Source organism: Eurosta solidaginis, chromosome 1, assembly GCF_040869045.1.
Source record: "Eurosta solidaginis isolate ZX-2024a chromosome 1, ASM4086904v1, whole genome shotgun sequence".
In the NCBI taxonomy this organism is placed as follows: Eukaryota; Metazoa; Arthropoda; class Insecta; order Diptera; family Tephritidae; genus Eurosta; species Eurosta solidaginis.
In genome coordinates, this window is record NC_090319.1 from 123258532 (window position 1) to 123278558 (window position 20027).

Below are 20027 nucleotides of genomic sequence, written 5' to 3' on the forward strand. Positions count from 1 at the left end.
GCAAGTTAATGTGTAACTTCTCTCCGACGTGGAGCTGGCTTTCAATTTGCAGAGTAGTAACATATCTCTTTTAGCCAGTTAGAAAAAAAAACTTCCATTCTAACCCATTTAGCTACTGATTTTTAATTTTCATAGTAACTAAAGTTTAACTGCTTAAGATTGGTGAATTTAACTGTAGTTAGAATCATCAACTGTGTTAAATGTTCCCGTAATCTAATTTAACTCGCCACTTTGAAAATGTCTTCTAGATACATATAATTACATTGAGATTTAGATAGACTCCTGTTGAAAAGGGAAGCTCGAAGTTGCTTCAGCTCAGCTGTTTGGTCATAACATTAACTGAAGCTTGAACTTTGAAACTATATTTAACTCACTTAGCCATAAGCGCAATGTAACCCTGCCTTTATGGAAACTTAAGCCATAAACAGTGCCGGTATGAAATTAAGTGTCACCATACTTGGTTTGAATATGTGTCGACCCGAAAACTGGCTCTCAATTTATTTCCAAATCCCATATTTTTTCATGTGTGAATCTAGTTATAATTATTCTATTTTTTGGTTTTGGGTGAACCTTTCGGTTATGAATTCGTGATAAAGCATTTCATCACTACTTAGCTGCCAATACAGGCATTAGTTTGTTAGGACTTCGTCTCTTTCCCTACAGTGAGTATCCGTATGGATGCATATTTATGTATTTTACATTCATAACTTCTATCGCCGATAGCGTCCAAGATATTATTAAAAGACTCACCGATCGCTTATTACCATTCCTGATCTATGATTTCCTCTATTTCATTGGTTAGAGATGAGCATATTAAAGCAAAACAAACAGCTTCAGCTTCACAGGGGTAAGAGTTGGCAAAGCAGGGCATCCATACGATAACGCTACCCCAGCGGGTTAGGGGATCAGAATATACCCGCGGTAGGTATGCCTGTCGTAAGAGGCGACTAAAATACCAGATTAAAAGGGCTGTGTATTGCAACCTTTTAGGTTGCCAGCGCAATATATAGCTTCTCCAAACCCAATTGTCAACCTCACCTATCCGCGGCGAATCCTGTTTCACTAACAGACGAGGCTCTGGCGACCCCAAGCTCCTCATGGAACTTGGGGGTAGGGAGGGAGGGAATGGCCTGAAGTTTTAATGTGGCCACATAAATCGTTCCCGAGATGGTCGGGCGAATAATAACATAATTATAAAAGATAACCTACCCTATAACTTTTTGTGGATCAGGTTTTATTTAATTTAAATCTATTGTCTTTTCTACTTTGTATGATACTTTACTTTTAAGTTTTTGTAATAAGTAATTTTCACATAATTAATTTAGTTATTTACATTGTTATTATTATTATTGTAATTCCCTTTTACATTCCTGACTGGTACTATAAAATAATTTTGTAAAAATTGTAGTGCCAGGATAAATACTCAAATAAATACAAAATATGTATGTACATATGTACAGTCACTCACATAAATAAGTAGACACCCCTTTTTGGACAATTCTGACAATTTTCGCTTTCGCAAATTTGTTTTAACTAATTTCCCATAAGAAAATTTGCCACGATCTATAACAAAAACTAAATTATATTTAAAAAATGTTTGAAAATTCGACGAATTTTCATATTTTAACTTATTTTCCATAAGAAAATTTGTCACGATCTATAACAAAAACTAAATTATATTTAAAAAATGTTTGAAAAATTCGACGAATTTTCATATTTTAACTAATTTCCCATAAGAAAATTTGTCACGATCTATAACAAAAACTAAATTATATTTAAAAAATTTTTGAAAAATTCGACGAATTTTCATAAAAAATTTTAATTTTTTTCCGAATTTTTAGAATTTTTTAGAGTATTGAGATTTGTAGTCCATTCAATTTAAGTACAATAAAGTAATATTCTTAAGTCCTTTAAATTTTTTGGATCTGTCACTTATTCACATGAGTTACTGTATATGAAATAAGCAAATGTATGCATATGAAGTAAAATTTTGGAACAAAATAAAAAAAAATGACGTAGTTGTAATAAATGACTGCATATGAAACGGAAAATCTCATAAAATAATTTTTTCCAGCTAGCTTGTTCTACACGAAACACTGTGCGGCGGAGGCCGCAAGCTTAGCGAGAGAACGTGACCTTATAAGACAACTCGATCCCGGCGACCCCCAAATAAGGGATATAAACCAACGCATCAGATTGCTTGTGGCTGAACACAAGCGGGCGAAATGGGAGGAGCACCTAAGCAGTTGTAACCTCTCTGCCGGTGTAGGTAAACTTTTGTCCACCGTAAAGTCCCTATCGAATCCGTCCAGGCACAATGACAAAGTTTCCACCGCCTTTGGCGATAAAGTGCTGCCGGATGCGAAAAAATGCGCGAGCGCTTTCTGCCGACAATATATAATGCATTCTGCGGTCGACAAAGAAAGACGGAGGGCCAACAGACACGCACATAAACATAAATTCAACGCGTAACCAATTACCATCACCGCCAAAGAGGTTGAGGATGCCATCGGTCATGCTAAACCATCAAAAGCAGTGGACTAGACGGCATAGCCATGCCGATGCTTAAAAACCTAGGGAAGGATTGTTTCAAATATTTAGCACATGTCTTCAACCTGTCTCTTTCCACCTTTGTCATACCCAAAAAATGGAAAATGGCCAAGGTGGTCCCGCCCGATATCTCTCCTATCGCCAGTAGCAAAGACGCCTGAAGCCATTTTACTGCCCTACTTCAAAGCAAATTTGCAGCTAGCCTGCCATCAGCATGGCTTCAGAAAACTCCATAGCACCACCACCGCACTAAATGCCATCAGCATCCAGATAAATTGCGGTTTAAATCAAAACCCCCACCATAGGACAGTACTCGTACTGCTGGACCTATCAAAAGTTTTTGATACGGTCAACCAACCATGACACGTTAATGCAAGACCTAAAAGGGTCTACCCTTCCCCCATGTCTTAAAAGGTGGACCTCAAATTATCTGGGGGGTCGGCAGGCATCGGCGCAATTTAGAAATGAAACATCAAAGCCAAGAAGAATTAAACAGGGGGTGCCACAGGGTGGTGTCCTATCCCCACTTTTGTTTAATTTCTACATATCTAAGCTATCTTCGCCACCAGAAGGAGTTACTATCGTTTCCTACGCCGATGACTGCACAATAATGGCCACAGGCCCAGGCCCAGGGATCGATGGGCTTTGCAACAGAATAAACGGCTACCTTCCTGATCTCTCCGGTTTTTTCGCCCCGCGAAGCCTGGCATTATCACCGACTAAATCCTCCGCGACCTTATTTACAATATGGACGTCCCAAATGTCGACCATTTTGAACATCCACGTCAATGGCACTACGCTACCGACTGTCCTACGCCCCAAAATGTTGGGTGTGACGTTTGATCAGGATCTACATTTTGGTGAGCATTCAGCAGCAATTGTACCGAAAATCCAGAGCCGTAATAAAATCCTCAAATCCTTTGCTGGCAGTACTTGGGGAAAAGACAAAGAAACACCCATTACCACTTACAAAGCAATTGGCCAGCCGATTGCATGCTACGCGTCCCCTATATGGGCGACAATGCTAAAAATAACTCACTGGAATAAGCTACAGAACCGCCACGGGCTGTCTTCTTATGTCCCCAGAACAGTATCTTCATAATGAGGCGAGAATACTCGCCATCAGGGAGAGAAATGAGATGCTAACCAAACAGTTCCTGTTGGATACCCAGAAACCTGGGCATCCCAACAGACATCTGATTGATGAGCCAACACCGCCTAGGGACTTAAGGAGTCATCTCCGTAAGCATTTTGAGGAAATACGGCACCTGAGAACTCAGCCGTATGAAGCAAAAAAACACAAGCAGGTCCTTGGATATGGATATACACATCGTCCCGTTTATTTGTTAACCTCGTATCTACAAGTGAGACATTTTCGGTAAAGCGAACACGGTTACCACACCATGTTTCCATTTGGGACCAAAATTCATCGAAAAAAGGACCAAATGTTTGTTTTATTTTATTAGTATAAAATACAAAATTTTAGGATGTTTCCATTTTACTAAAAATAGTGAATTAATTCAAGCTGAACAAAGAAATATATGTGCATGCAACCAAAAATGATACTATATTTTGACATAGGATCAGTCTATGTCTTCCACCAACCAAACGTTGTGAACCTAGTTTTGGTCACAAAGATCTTGGTTCAACATTATGTTGTTGATTGCAATGAAATAAAATGTATAGTGCAGTTAGGTTTTAGTAAGAAACGGTTCAAAATTTGCGTTCTGGTGTTGCCGAACTATGTATGTGGAAAACTCAGTAAATCATAAATGAAACTAGGCAATTTTGTTAGTGCTATTTTTATAGATGCTTACTTTTCCCCTTAACGTTTAAACTTCATATCAGAGCGTAGATTCAGTAAGTGTGAGTTTTTATCCCAGGCCTCAGGGGTTCTGCTAGCCCTACGGGAATAATTTTATACAAAACATTTCTTCCGAAATCAAATCTCTTTTGCATTTGCTTCCTTGTGTTTTCGAGTTAAAATATTTCTAGTGCCAAGATACTTTCATATATTTTACATAGTGTTGTATAACCGATCGAAATATCTAGCCGTTATTAACATTATTATAAAACAAGATTTTTTTTTGATTAGTCGGTTATTTCATCAGCAATTAACGACAATGTGTTTGCCAACAATTTTCTTTTTAATGCCTGGCATAAATTATATCCTAGGTGAAATGTTATTGTTCTGGTACATTTTACTGACTGAGCAATTTTTTATGCTGAGAGTTCCATTGAAGTAAATTAAAAATAACTAACGAAAGTGTGGCGAATTTTTGGGCAATATTAGGAATTTTTACCCGAGTGAAAAAGAAAGAAAAGTACCAATCGTGGCTACTGCCTAAAAAGGACCAAAATTGAAGAAAAGGGACCAGCGGACCAAACGGGGTTGGAAGGAATCATTTTTGGTCCAAATGGCAACCGTGAAAGCGAAGAAAACTACCTTTCAAATTTCTCCACATACACTGGTGAGTTTCTGGGTGATGACAGCGTTAACACTTGGGCCAGAATCGCGAATAAAACAACTGGTAACGATATTCGGTTACATAATGTTCTGGGAACTATTTTACCGGTAACGCTCAGAATCGGGGCGTTAATGTTGAGCTTTTTGGCCTCACTATGTAGGTGGTGTTCGAGGTTCATAATGAGACATCCGGTGGCAGTTCTGATTGCAGCATTTTGACAGGCCTGTAGCCTTTTTCAGTATGTGTTTTTAAGACCAGGCGACCACGCGTAGCTCATGAACGGCCAGCCAAATACTTTCTACGTGGTTAGCAACGTTTCATTATCTTTTCCCCAGGTGCTGCCGGCAAGCGACTTGAGGATTTTGTTGTGGGTTTGTACTTTAGATACAATTTTGGTGGTATGCGCCTTGAAGGTCAGAGTATTATCGAACGTTACCCCCAAGATTTTTGGGTGACTTACAGTCGGTAGGGTGACACCATCGACGTGAACATCCAAATTTGCGACATCTGTTCCTTCCACGTCGTAAACAGAGTGGCTGTGGATTGTGCCAGGTTGCGCGAGGTTAAGAAACTAGAAAGATCGGGGAGATAGCTGTTTATTTTAGAAACTAATACATCAATTGAAGGGCCAGGTCCAGTTGCCATAATCGCACAGTCGTCGGCATAGAAAATGAATGTAACTCCTTCTGGTGGAGAAGGGAGTTTTGATATGTAGAAATTAAACAGAAGCGGGGATAGGACACCACCCTGTGGTACCCTCTGTTTAATTTCCCTAGGCTTTGAGATCCTAAATTGAACCGACGCTTGCCAACCATTCAGATAATTTGCGGTCCATCTTTTTAGACGAGGGGGAAGGTGTGAGCCTTTTATATCTTCGAGTAGCGTGCTATGGTTGACTGTGTCAAAAGCTTTTGACAGGTCAAGTGCCACGAGCACCGTCCTATGATGGGGGTTTTCCTGCTCCCTTATTTCACCGATAACCTGCGACTTGCCAACCACCGGCATGGCTTCCGAAAATTACATAGAAACACCGCGCTTAGAACAATAAACATCTGATTGAACAGGCCCCGCTTCGTGTCCCCACATGACACCAACCATCTTTTCAATTGCAAGGTGGAACCAACGCCTCAACCAACCATTTCTCTTTGGGCCAACCCTGTTGAAACTGCAAACAATACTCTGGATATGGTTCCCAATATTTAATGACACTCATCAAAAATCCGCGGACCAACCTAGTCCCAAATATAAAGAACATAAATAACTCAGAAAAGAGCTATAAAAATAAATTTAAGGCGCGATAACCTCCGAAGAGATCAAAGGCCGAGCTTCTTTTATATGAGAAGCATATTATGACCTGCTTAGCAGCGTCATGAAAGTCTGATCGGATTCCTATTTAGGCTCATATAGCTTAAATAATGTATGGCATAAGGCTCATATCGGACGATCATTGGGGAAAATTATCACTTCGGGCCCATAATGAGTGAAAACGCTCCGATTTAGGTGTCTTTTATAACACTTTTTTGAATCCGAATGTTTGCTGTGTTGGGAACTTGTTATTGTTCATAATTCTTTTTCGCCTTGCTGTACCTTTATAAATTAAGGCTCTTTTTCCGATTGTTTTTAGGAATACAAAAATATATTTTGTTATTACTTACCTTTTTGTGACTCATGCTTTTCAACCCTTTCAACGTGATCCCAACCAACTGCTGATTTATCTACTCTATCAGATTGGACACCAAATTTACCGCCGAACCCAGTCACATAATCCCTTTGAGAAGCATGTTTTTCTAATTTCTCTATATGGTCCCATCCTGCTGCTGATTTATCGACACGATCTTTTTGAACTCCAAACTTTCCACCAAATCCCTCGCTATAATCCTTCTGCGATCCATGCCTTTCTACAGTAGCACGATAGTCATGACCAACTGCAGATTTATCCATTCTATCTTTTTGGACGCCAAATTTTCCACCGTAACCATAGCCTGGATTTTGCAGCTCAATCTGCCTTCTCTTTTTTTCGTTGTCAGCCTTTTCCGTTTCGAAACGTAATTTCTCCATACTATTCGTTGGACATGAAAAATGAATTAAACACATATATGTACATATATACTAACGTAATCCATGACTAATAGTAAAAACTTACTCGATTGCACCAGCTGTTCGACCACTTCCCTCAATCGTTTTCGATCCCCACCTCTGCTCCTGTTCACTGACGTCATTTATAAAGTCTGGATCGGTTTCCCAATCATCATCTTCATCTGGTTGAGTATTATGGAGTTGTAGACCCGCTGTCGCTTTCCACATGTTTTTCCGATTTCTGTTCAGTATCTAGTATTAAGTAGTAGGAATAGAAAATGCAGGCATAAATACAGAATATCAAAAACTCTCTAATTGAAAACTAAGCGAATATAACCATATAATTTATAATAATAACAAGGGTTATTAAGGGCCAAAAGCTATATTAAGGATTTTTAAAATCTAAATTTTTTAACAACGCCAACGCAAACTCCTGTTAAAACGAGAACGGCAACCTTGTAACCAATGTCCATATGTACTTAGATTATTCGGGAACACGTCTCTGCCCTTCTATATGCAGACAGCAATGCACCGCCTAGCAATTAGAAGATGTGCTTATTTTTAAACGGTTTTATTTAGCTTGACTTGACAGGCTGGTTGGCTGGCTGGCCGGCACGAATTTTGTAATTGAAATTTAAGAAACTTCCCGATAAGCTACAAGCTTGAAGCTTGGAATATAGTCCAAAACCCGATGACAATGCAATAATAAGAAAAAAACTCCGATAGGTGCCGCATGGATCGAAATATTTCAAACAATCGTATTTGTGGTCCGATTGGTTCATATTTGGAACACATAATACATACATGAATAGAAACCGACCTATAAAAAGTCACCGCTAGGTGGCGCAAGGATCGAGATGTTCAAAAAAATCGTATTTGTAGTCCGATTTGGCTCATATTTGGAACACATATTACATACATGAATAAAAAGCGGCCTGTGAAAAAAATCACCGCTAGGTGGCGCAAGGATCGAGATATTCGAAAAAATCGTATTTGTGGTCCGATTTGGTCCATATTTGGGACACATAAAACATACATGAATAGAAAGCGGCCTGTGAAAAATTCCCAGCTAGGTGGCGCAAGGATCGAGATATTCAAAAAAATCGTATTTGTGGTCCGATTTGGTCCATATTTGGAACACATAATACATACATGAATAGAAAGCGGCCTGTGAAAAATTCGCGGCTAGGTGGCGCAAGGATCGAGATATTCAAAAAAATTGTATTTGAGGTCCGATTTGGTCCATATTTGGAACACATAATACATACATGAATAGAAAGCGGCCTATGAAAAATTCCCGGCTAGGTGGCGCAAGGATCGAGATATTAAAAAAAAATCGTATTTGTGGTCCGATTTGGTCCATATTTGGAACACATAATACATACATAAATAGAAAGTATCCTATGATGTCCGATTTGGCTCATATTTGGAACAAATATTACATACAGTCCGGTATAAGTGACGTCAAAATACTTTGGAGTTCGAGGAGGGACAAGCATACGTGGCGCCGAGTAGAGTAAAGTCTTTGGAAGGATTATGTATTGAGGACTTATATTGTAAAAAATTTTCAGGATCACTAAATAAATGAGAAATAATAGGCAATTAAATAAAGACTAAAAACTTGAAAACAAAATAATTAAAACAAAAATTTTTAAGTTTTATTGAAAGCAATACTTACATGAAGTAATAATAATACTAAAAGCTAGAAAATGATTAGGTAGGTCCTAGGTACTAGTCATCAAACTCCTCATCAATCTAGGGCGTTGATCAGACAATTAAATAAAAGCATTGGACGCGTCAAATTTCTATTGATAGTCATATATAAGACCAACTGAACCTTAATAAGATTATGCTACGCCTCACATTTTTAGAAATTTCACGCGCTCAACGCTTTTATTTTATTTAATTGTCTGATCAACGCTCTAGATTGATGAGGAGTTTGATGACTAGTACCTATGACCTAGCGAATTATTTTCTAGCTTTTAGTATTATTATTACTTCATGAAACGCGCGAAGGTTCTGATAATGTTCGGATATTAGGCCCAGAGAAAAAAATAAGGTGTCACATAGACCCGATTTCATTTTTGAAGGAGATGTAGTCTTCAGAGTATTTGTGTGAAATTATCTATACGTAAATATAACACACGATATACCTTGACGGCTTTAATAATGAAAAACTTACTTACTCAATTGGGGCTTAGCCGTTTAAACGGTTATGACCGTCCAAGAAGGCGCGCCAGTCCTTCTCCGCTCTGCTAACTGGCCCCAATTAGTAGCACCAAGGGAATTTACATGGTTTTCCACCTGGTCCCCCAGCGGAGGGGACCTCATTCTTTCTCTGCTTCCATAGGCGGGTTCTGATAAATATACTTTCTTAGCCGGAAGATCATCGTTGATTCGCATAACATGGCCTAGCGAGCGTAGCCGATGTGTTTTAATTCGCTTTACTATGTTGATTTTTTCGTAAAGCTCGTACAGTTCATCATTCAATCATCTTCGGTACCCGTCGTTATCAACGCGTAGAGGTCCATACATCCGAAGAAATTTTCTCTTGAACACTCCCAGCGCCCCCTTTTTGATGCTGCCATGGTCCATGATTATGTACCATATAGCGTGGTTGCGATGAGCGACTTGTAGAGAATGATTTTCGTTTGCCGAGAGAGGATTTTCATCAATTGCCTACCTACTCCAAAGTACAATTTATTGGCAAGAGCGATTCTTCGCTGGATTTCAGAGCTGATGTTGTTCTTGTGTTAACAGTGTTTCAAAAGGGGTGGACGATAAGGAAGTGGATCTGAGAGGCGTAAGAGCCTAGATACCATTATATGGGTTAGTTTTTCATTTAACTGCATGAAACCACTGTATGAGCCTAATACTATAGCGGACTTAAACAAAGTCATGAAAATCGTTCGAGATGTTACACAGTATAATGCAAACATCGTTATTTATACAACGCTCAAGCGCATATTTTTAATTGAATCTTTTTTGGTATATTTCAGCTTATTTATACAAAATTATTCTGAACATTTCTTATGTACTATAATACAGTATGTTACTGATACACACAGTCATAGAAACATATTCATAAACCTATGCACATTCATAAGCGTTATTGTTTGGCTCGAGGAAAAGCAACGTCAGCAATATAGAAATATTAAATTATTTATACCAGCGGCCGCCGTCGTGTGATGGTAGCGTGCTCCGCATACCGCACCGAAGATCCTGGGTTCACGCCCCGGGCAAAGCAACATCAAAACTTTAGAAACAAGTTTTTTCAATTAGAAGAACATTTTTCTAAGAGGTGTCGCCAATCGGCAGTGTTTGGCAAGCACTCCGAGTGTATTTCTGCCATGAAAAGTTCTCAGTGAAAACTCATCTGGCTTGCAGATGCCGTTCGGGGTCGGCATAAAACAAGTAGGTCCCGTCCCGCCAATTTGTAGGAAAAATTAAAAGGAGCACGACGTAAATTGGAAGAGAAGCTCGGCCTTAAATCTCTTCGGAGGTTATAGCGCCTTTCCTTCATTTATTTTTAGTAACCAATGAATTGAATGCACTTTTGGCTTGTACTATGACTTTAGTTACACCACATCTTACTGTTTTTAGAATCCTTTTGAATCTGTCAATGTATGAGCATTCTATTTCAATTAAAATTTATGTCACAATTACAAATTGCTTGAGTTCATGTACATTGTGGATAAGTACAAGTGTGTTGACTTCTTTCTGACAGGCACTAGCTTAAGTTAGCATATCGGGAAAATCTGGGTTGCCATTGTTGTTTCGGTAGAAAACGGCCAAATAGTGTTCTGTGCAGGGACGTAAAAGATTGGAACCGGGTTTATGTAGTCAAAAAAGTGTTGCTCCTGTTACACAGAATTTAAATTTTTTTCATGGCGAAAATTGTTCAGGTCAGACTTATTGATTTTCATTGAAAATATAATTTATTACATCTAAGTGTAAAAAGCATAGAAAACGTAGAGTTTTTCAAATTATTATGAAAAACTTTTTAAACACAACAACAAAGTATATCGGTAAAATATTTTCTGACTTCTGAATTTCTGTACCCAAGTTCATTATATTTGTGTAATACAGTAATCTGGTAACAGCATTTTTAAATGAAAAAAGAACAATGTTACACGTGTGGCGCTTTATATTTTGTTAAGTTTTTCTATACATTTTTGACTCTAATTTAAATAAATTTTGCTATGTTCGTATCTTTCCGCATTGTTGGAGGCTAAAAGTCTCTACTTTTATTATTATTTTTTATTTATATTATGAGGTGGGTTTTGTCTAAGGCTGGGGTAACGCCCAGTCAATCCAGAGTCGAGTAGAGGTCCCACAAACCCCTGCTGAATAAAAACACAATATTTATGTGTTACGAACACACGCACACACGGCGGGAGGTATTAGACGGGCAGCAGCTTTCCGTCGCAAGATGGTGAGGGGGCGGGGCGGCGGCTAGCGGTCGTTGGAGCAGAGGTTCGGTAGGACGGTAGAACGGTCGGGTAACGGACGGATTGGTACGGCGGTACGGAAGCAGCGGCTTACCGGCGGTAGGATGGCGGACGGCCAACTGTCATCGTAGCAGCGGCTTAACGGCGGTAGGATGGCGGACAGCAAACGGTCGTCGTAGCAGCGGCGGCTTAACGGCATAACGGCGGTAGGCAAACGGCCAGTGGTTGGTGTAGCAGCGGCGGGGTCGGTACGGCGGTAGTATTGCAGTCGGCCAACGCTCGTCGTGGGAGCGGCGGGACGGATGCAGCGGCTTAACGGCGGTAGGATGGCGGACGGCCAGCGGTCGTCGTAGCAGCGGCGGCTTAACGGCGGAAGGGTGGCGAACGGCCAGTGGTTGGTGTAGCAGCGGCGGTAATATTGCAGACGGCCATCGGTCGGCGTAGCCCCGGTGGGATGGAAGCAGCGGCGGCACCAGAAGGCGACGATGCGACGGCAGTGGCGGTGGGCTACGAAGCGCGTACCAGGGCCGTGGTGAGAGGGGAAGTAGGCTGGCGACGGGGTTTACCTGGACAGCGGCTGCGTGTTCCGGGCGGTGTAGGATGGGCGTACCGGCGGGCTTGTATTGGTCGGTCGGCTTCGGCAGGATCGGGCTGATCGATCGTCTTCGGCCGGCTCGATGGTTGGCGGGGTCTGTCACCTGCGGGAGAAACTGCGAGGACTCGGTTAGTGCTGGTTTTACCGCTGGAAACCCCGTCTCCCTACTTGCACGCTAATAGAAGGTGCGTAAGGGGGGGGGGGGGGGGGGCTGTACCAGGCGAGACACCGTGGAACGATCCGTGCGCGGAGGTGAAGTGCACCTTAACGGCACAGCGGTAGCCCCTTGTGCACACGCATCGGCCCACGGCCGAAACCAGAGCTGTGGAGAGGAGGTCGTGCGGTCGTTCGGGCGGCGAGCCATTCCCTGTCTGGCCAGGGCGACGGAGGGAGATAGTCCGAAGACACCACTCTCGTCGTCCGGGCGTAGCAAGGGGGTGACCCGCGCCACGGCCGCACCCTCTTCTCCGCAGCTTGCTAGTGGGAGTGGTTAAACCCGCTCCGGCCAGATTATTATACAAGAGCTGAGGGGCGCTTGGTCGTTCGGCGTCGCGCCACTCGACACCTGGGTGGGCAACGGAGAGAGATAGTCCGAAGAAACCACTCGCGCCGTCCGAGCTGCGGGGGAGGGGTGGTTTAGTCATTAGGGCGTCGTGCCCTCCAACACCTAGGTGGACGACGGAGGGAGATAGTCCGAAGACACCACTCGCGCCGTCCAGCCCAGGTGGAGGGTGACCCGCGCCATGACAGCGCCCCTTCCACTCAGCTAGCTAGCTGGCGTGGCAATTTTGTATTTAAAAAGACAACCACTCTCGCTGGCTCACCTGCGAGGACTGAATTCCAAAAATGCAAATTCGCTGTTTATACGGGTGGTGCCGCAAACTGGTTGAGAAACTAATACACCATTATTGTGATTTTCTTGTGTGGTGTGATGACGAAACACACCATTGGTTTGTCATCAGTCGTTGGTAGCGTGTGGTTATTTACCATAGTGGTTGTTGGCTATGCTATAGAAAAAGAAGTACGGGGGGTTCAGGCTTAAGTGAAAAAAAAAAAGTACAGGGGGGTTATGTTATGCAACTATTTCAACTGTAAATACTACAAAGTTTTATTAAACTGTCAAATGCAACTCTAAAACTCTTAAAGTACTCGTACGTACCAAAAATGTAACTCTAGACCTGAGTTTTGCATCAGGTGAGCGAGGCTGTTTGTAATTTTGACTTTTATCGCTGAGTTGACACACTTGGTATTGTACACTATGTTCATGTACTTTAAATGAAAGTGTTTACTTAAGAGCTGAGTTTTCTTTTGTTTCCTTTGTGTGTGTCTGTTTTTTTTTTTTAATTGTTTACTTATTCGTGCGGTATATTTTTATTACATTATTTAATGCAAAGGTGGTTCAAATATTTTTGTGGTAATAATATACAGGCTATTTGTTTATTCATGCAGTATGTTTTTGGTGCCTCGATCGAATCGAAAATTAATTCTAAGTTTTGTGTTTATCTTAAAAACCGAATTACCCGTATTCTAATAATTTTAAGCAATTTTGGTGTACTTTTATTGTATCGCATAACGTATAATTGTTTTTCTTATCAATATTTTCTACCTAACACCAAAGCAATTGAAGCTAGTTACGAGGACCACAAAAGTTGAGGACTTTTTGAATCCTCACAACATACATACATGTTTTCCATATAAGTATATATGTATATCTTCGAACCTATGAACTGTTTTTATATTTTCATACAAATTGAATTAAATAAAAAGATACGTACATGCATATAAACATGCATACACATATGGAAATGTACAAAGGGAAATGTATGTTAGAATATAAGCGTATGTATGTATATTAGGCCGGGTCGATTTGTGGGGAGGCAAAAAATCGCCCATTGCTCTGTGAAAATCATATTCTAGGGATCAAAATAAGAAACTTTGCCGAAGGAACCATACCTCTAAAACGAATTCTGGTGTCCCCCAATTTGGGCCGAACTTTTGGGTAGGGGCAAATTTTGAAAAATCCCACTTTGACCCATTTAGAGTGCTCCAATCGAGTCCAAATGTATGACCGACCCCCACTAACTTTGGAGGCCCAACCCACCGATGCCAGTGGCACACCTCCTGGAACCCCCTGGGGGTTCACCATACAAACATTTCAAAAAATCGCCGGTTTTGCACTTTACATGAAAAAATCAGCGAAATGCCTATGTTTTTTCTTTATTTTTATTTATTTATTTATAATAATATTTATTAGTTATTTATAATAATATCTATTTTTATACTCAGTTGAGCAGAGCTCACAGAGTATATTAACTTTGATTGGATAACGGTTGGTTGTACAGGTATAAAGGAATCGAGATAGATATAGACTTCCATATATCAAAATCATCAGTATCGAAAAAAAATTTGATTGAGCCATGTCCGTCCGTCCGTCTGTCCGTTAACACGATAACTTGAGTAAATTTTGAGGTATCTTGATGAAATTTGGTATGTAGATTCCTGGGCACTCATCTCAGATCGCTATTTAAAATGAACGATATCGGACTATAACCACGCCCACTTTTTCGATATCGAAAATTTCGAAAAACCCAAAAAATTCCATAATTCATTGCCAAAGGCGGTTAAAGCGATGAAACTTGGTAGATGGGTTGACGTTATGACGCAGAATAGAAAATTAGTAAGATTTTGGACAATGGGCGTGGCACCGCCCACTTTTACAAGAAGATAATTTAAAAGTTTTGCAAGCTGTAATTTGGCAGTCGTTGAAGATATCATGATGAAATTTGGCAGGAACGTTACTACTATTACTATATATGTGCTAAATAAAAATTAGCAGAATTGGATGAAAAAAACGTTATTGTCTATCGCTGTGTACGGACGTGTTTCACTAGAGCTCTGTGTTTTTCGTTTTACGATATTTTATGATATTTTTCTATTTGTGTAATACAAATGTATTTTGTGCTAAACAAATATTAACAAATATAATCAAATATTAACAATTTGTGCAAAGCAGATTTTAAATCAATTCCGTGCAATTCATTATATATAAACAATATAAACAATATATATTAAAAAGCAGTGCAGGTGTATGTTGATTTGAGCTGTTGACAGTTGTCTGCTTCGCATATTATTTGTCTTGTCTACACGTTGTTTTTGTCTTCATAGCTGTTTTACACAAACAATATGCCCTGTTTCTGTGGACACAGAGTTGAACGCGCTCAAAGCAGTGTGCAGTGTGAAAAATGTAAAAAAGTTTATCACCTGCAATGTGTTGTTGGTACCTTAGCTGCCGATTTGGATCATTTTAAAAATTCGGATGAGATGTATATTTGTGGCGATTGTGCTGTTGATGACAATGCTATTGCTGTACAAAAACAACAGCAACAACATGTAAATGATAATTATCTAAATTTTATGTTATCGTCTATTCTTGCCGAAGTGAAAAGTTTGCGAGCACAGCAAGCAAGCGCGGTTGCCGGTATACACTCTCTGCAAGCGGACAAAAACCGGTTATTAGGCGAATTGGAAATTTTACGTTCTGAGCTCAGTAATTTACATAAGCTCTATGATGAAGCGGTGGGTGGCGTACTGCGGGGTAGTGCTGGCAAAAAAAAGAAACGAAACAAAGGCAAAGGCACAATCATGGGTAACAATTCTGCCGACGCTAACATTGAAAAGAGTTCTGGCCCCGTTTTTGCTGCTAATGTCCAAAGCAGTTTCAATGTTGCTGTTAGCTCTGCCGAAGTGCCTTGCGCTACTAACACTGCTAATGCCGGCGCTAACATTTCTATGAACACTGCCTCTTCTCATGCTGTTAATAACCAAAATATTGTAGATGATAGCAACACTGCGCGTACTTTAAATGGTAATGACGCTGTATCGAATGACGATAACATTGTTGATGTTGCTGGAAATTTGGGTGACACTAATTTAGATCCGGCTGGTCCTAGGTTGGTTACTGCCGTGCCGCCCCGACGGGCAATTTTCGTATCAAGATTGCATCCATCTCTGACGGAGTCTGATGTCGTTAATTATATCTTAGCTAAGATTAATAGTACAGGTTCTATTAACATTAGTGCACATAAATTTGTTTTTAAGTATGTGAGGGATTTTTCTTCATTTAAAATATCAGTTCCAGATGTATATTTTGATATGGTTCTTGATAAATTTTTTTGGCCTATACATTCGGTGGTACATTTGTACACCACAAAGTCGAAGGTTGAGCCTCGCGCACGTATAGTTTCAAAAAACTTGATTACCAGCCCTGCAAATACGATTCAAAAGTAACTATTCACTATCAGAATGTTCGTGGTTTACGTTCTAAATTAAATGCATTTTACCTTAACAGTTTTACTTTTACTGCGGAAGTGATTGCTTTCACAGAGACTTGGCTAAAACCTGATAATTTAAATTCGGAGTTATTTTCAAATGACTACGTTGTTTTTCGGTGTGATCGTCAATCGAGAGCAGGCGGTGTCCTGATAGCTGTATTGTCCTGTATTTCTACTGAATTGTTGAGCTTTGAGGACGCGCTTGACATTGAATTCATAGCTGTAAAGCTCTTTTTCCCGAATTTTTTCTTATATATTTCTTGTTCCTACATACCGCCTCGGTCAGATATGTACGTTTATGATTGCCATAAAGCAGTTATCCACAGCCTTCATTCTCGTTTGCGTGATAACGATCGCCTAGTGGTTCTTGGGGACTTTAATTTACCATACGTTAGTTGGATTGGCAACGATGATTCAAACTTTTTGACTCCTGTTACTCAGCATGATTTCATTGGTTCGCTTATGGAATTGCCGCTAGTTCAGATTAATAACGTGGTGAACTCTAAAAATAAGTTGTTAGATTTAGTTTTTGGCGATAGTTCAATAGGTACTGGTCTCAGTCGAATCCCTGCCTTATCCCTGCCTGAAGATCCCTTGCACCCTACACTTGAGGTTACACTGGACAATCTACTGCCTACGATTAATTGCATGGAAGTGTTATGTCGTTCTCGTTCGAGATGTTTTAAAAAGGCTAACTTTGATTTGCTTAATCAACTGTTAGCTTCCCACGATTGGTCTGACCTTTATACTTGTACTGATGTTGAGACTGCCACGTCTATTTTTTATAGTTACCTTAGTGACTTTATTAATCGTTGCGTTCCGGTTCATTTTGTTAAGGCTAAGAGTAGTAAACCACCTTGGTTCTCGAGGCAACTTGCTAACCTGAACAATATTAAATCGAGGCTCTATAAGCGTTTTAAAAGATCTGGTTCTTCTGAAGATTTTTCTAAATATTTAGTTGCCCGTTCCAATTTCCAACGCCTGAATCAAAACTGCTACAAGTCGTATTTAACAAGATGCAAAATTGAGTTTTTTAAAAATCCTAAAAAATTTTACGGGTTTGTTAATTCAAAGCGCAGATCTTCGGGATTTCCATCATCTTTGTCTTTGGGTGGCGAGAATGCTAGCCTTGACCATGATATTGCCGACTTATTCGCAGACTTTTTCAAATCGACCTATTCTTCAACCTGTACCCAAACCGGTAGTTATCCGTTCGAGATAGTTAGTTCTAACTGTATTCTCAATCCAGTCATTGATAGTGCCACTGTACTTCAGAGTTTTTTAGCTCTGAAACCGATTTTTTCTCCAGGGCCCGATGGTATTCCTGGCTGTATGCTTAAGTTCTGTGCTGTGAACTTAACAGAACCGATCGTAAAATTGTTCAATTTATCTTTGCAATCAGCGTCATTTCCATCAATTTGGAAACAGTCGTTTATCATACCTCTGCACAAGAAGGGTAGTAGATCTAATATTGAGAATTATAGGGGAATTGCTAAGCTTTCAGCTATTCCTAAAACCTTTGAACAAATAATTACCTGTCAGCTTCAACATTCGTATATTTCCATATTATCACCCTTTCAGCATGGGTTTGTGAGATGTAGGTCAACCACCACAAACCTACTTGAGTTTACCTCTTTAGTTCGGGATGGTTTTTTGGCTTTCAAGCAAACTGATGTGATTTATACGGATTTTAGTAAAGCTTTTGATTCAGTGAATCACGAACTTCTGATTCTGAAGCTTGATTTACTGGGCTTTCCGAAGAGTCTGACTTCATGGCTCTCAAGCTATCTTTCTAATAGAACCCAAAAGGTGCTTTATAAAAATATTATTTCAAAATCAATTCATGTTACCTCTGGTGTACCTCAGGGCAGTCATTTAGGCCCATTGCTTTTTACTCTTTTTATAAATGATCTGCCACAGATTTTGAATCATTCACGAGCTCTAATGTATGCCGATGATGTAAAAATTTGCTATACATGCTTGCCTTCGGAGTTAACTCGCTCAAATCTACTTCAGGTTGATTTGGACTCATTTCAACGCTGGTGTACAATTAATGCATTAGTTCTAAACTGTTCCAAATGTAAGTTCATGACATTTCATCGCGTGAAGCCTGTCCTGTCGTCTTATGCACTTTATGGCACTCTTATGGAGCGTATATCTTCGATTAACGATTTAGGGGTTCTGTTTGACTCGAAACTGAGCTTCAACTCACATATTTCTGCTATTACTAATAAAGCAATGGGTACCCTTGGTTTTGTGAAACGCTGGGCTAAGGAGTTCAAGGATCCGTATCTGACCAAAGTCCTCTACACTTCGCTGGTCCGCCCAATACTTGAGTATTGCTCGTGTGTTTGGTGTCCATTATATACTACTCATATAAAGCGTATTGAGTCTGTGCAGAAACAATTTTTAATTTTTGCTCTACGGGCCTTTAACTGGGACTCAAATCTTCATCTTCCGTCTTATAGAAGTAGACTTCTTCTCATTAATTTGCCAACTCTGGAAAATCGTAGAATATTACTCGGGGTAATGTTCCTGCATAAGCTAATTCTAGGTGAGGTTGACTCCTCTGAGCTGCTAAGTCGATTGAGTTTTGCAGTTCCTGCTAGGACGTCCAGACACTACGTGCCCTTCCATTTACCCCTGTGTCGTAGAAATTTTGACAAAAATGATCCTATACGTGTTTGGTGCTCGTACTATAACGACTTGTATAATTGCATTAGCATCGAATGTTCGTTTGTTGCCTTACGCAATGGTATACTTTTCAGTCTCAACTGATATCTTAAAGTTTATTTGTTTAATTTGTAATGATAGTTTAATTTAAGTTCTTGTTCAATGTTAAAATAAATTGTAAATTTTTAATTTATTCCATTTTTAATTCTATACTTGTATATATTTTTACGCTATCTTTTTTTTTATGTTACTTTCCTTTGTATTTTGTTAGTCGACCACTCTTGTTAGTTGACTTTAAATAATTAAATAAATAAAAAAAAAAAAAAAACACGCCCACTTTTTAAAAAATTTTTTTTTAAAATTCAAATTTTAACAAAAAATTTAATATCTTTACTGTATATAAGTAAATTAAGTCAAAATTCAACTCCAGTAATGATATGATGCAACAAAATACAAAAATAAAAGAAAATTTCAAAATGGGCGTGGCGCCGCCCATTTTCATTTAGTTTGTCTAAAATACTTTTAATGCCATAAGTCAACCAAAAATTTACCAATCCTTCTCAAATTTGGTAGGGGCATAGATTCTATGACGGTAACTCTGAGAAAATGGGCGAAATCGGTGGAAGCCACGCCCAGTTTTTATACACAGTCCACCGACTGTCCTTCCGCTCGGCCGTTAACACAAAAACTTGAGCAAAAACCAATATATCTTTACTAAACTTAGCCCACGTACTTATCTGAACTCACTTTATTTTGGTATAAAAAATGGCCGAAATCCGACCATAACCACGCCCACTTTATCGATATCGAAAATTACGAAAAATGAAAAAAATGCCATAATTCTATACTAAATACGAAAAAAGGGATGAAACATTGTAACTGG

The 20027-nt window shown here is 39.7% G+C and overlaps 1 protein-coding gene across 2 annotated transcripts in view; it reads right to left on the reverse strand.

The window, feature by feature from the left end:
- The window catches only part of Cortactin (cortactin), a 197286-nt gene that overhangs the window by 31461 nt on the left and 145798 nt on the right, over positions 1–20027 (reverse strand). For both annotated transcript variants that reach the window (XM_067759803.1, XM_067759802.1), the window contains 2 exons: positions 7162–7346; positions 6674–7077 (listed from right to left, as the gene is read on the reverse strand). In XM_067759803.1, the coding sequence (XP_067615904.1) occupies positions 6674–7077; positions 7162–7322 (565 nt within the window). In that variant the 5' untranslated portion in view covers positions 7323–7346. The remainder of the gene's footprint in view (positions 1–6673; positions 7078–7161; positions 7347–20027) is intronic.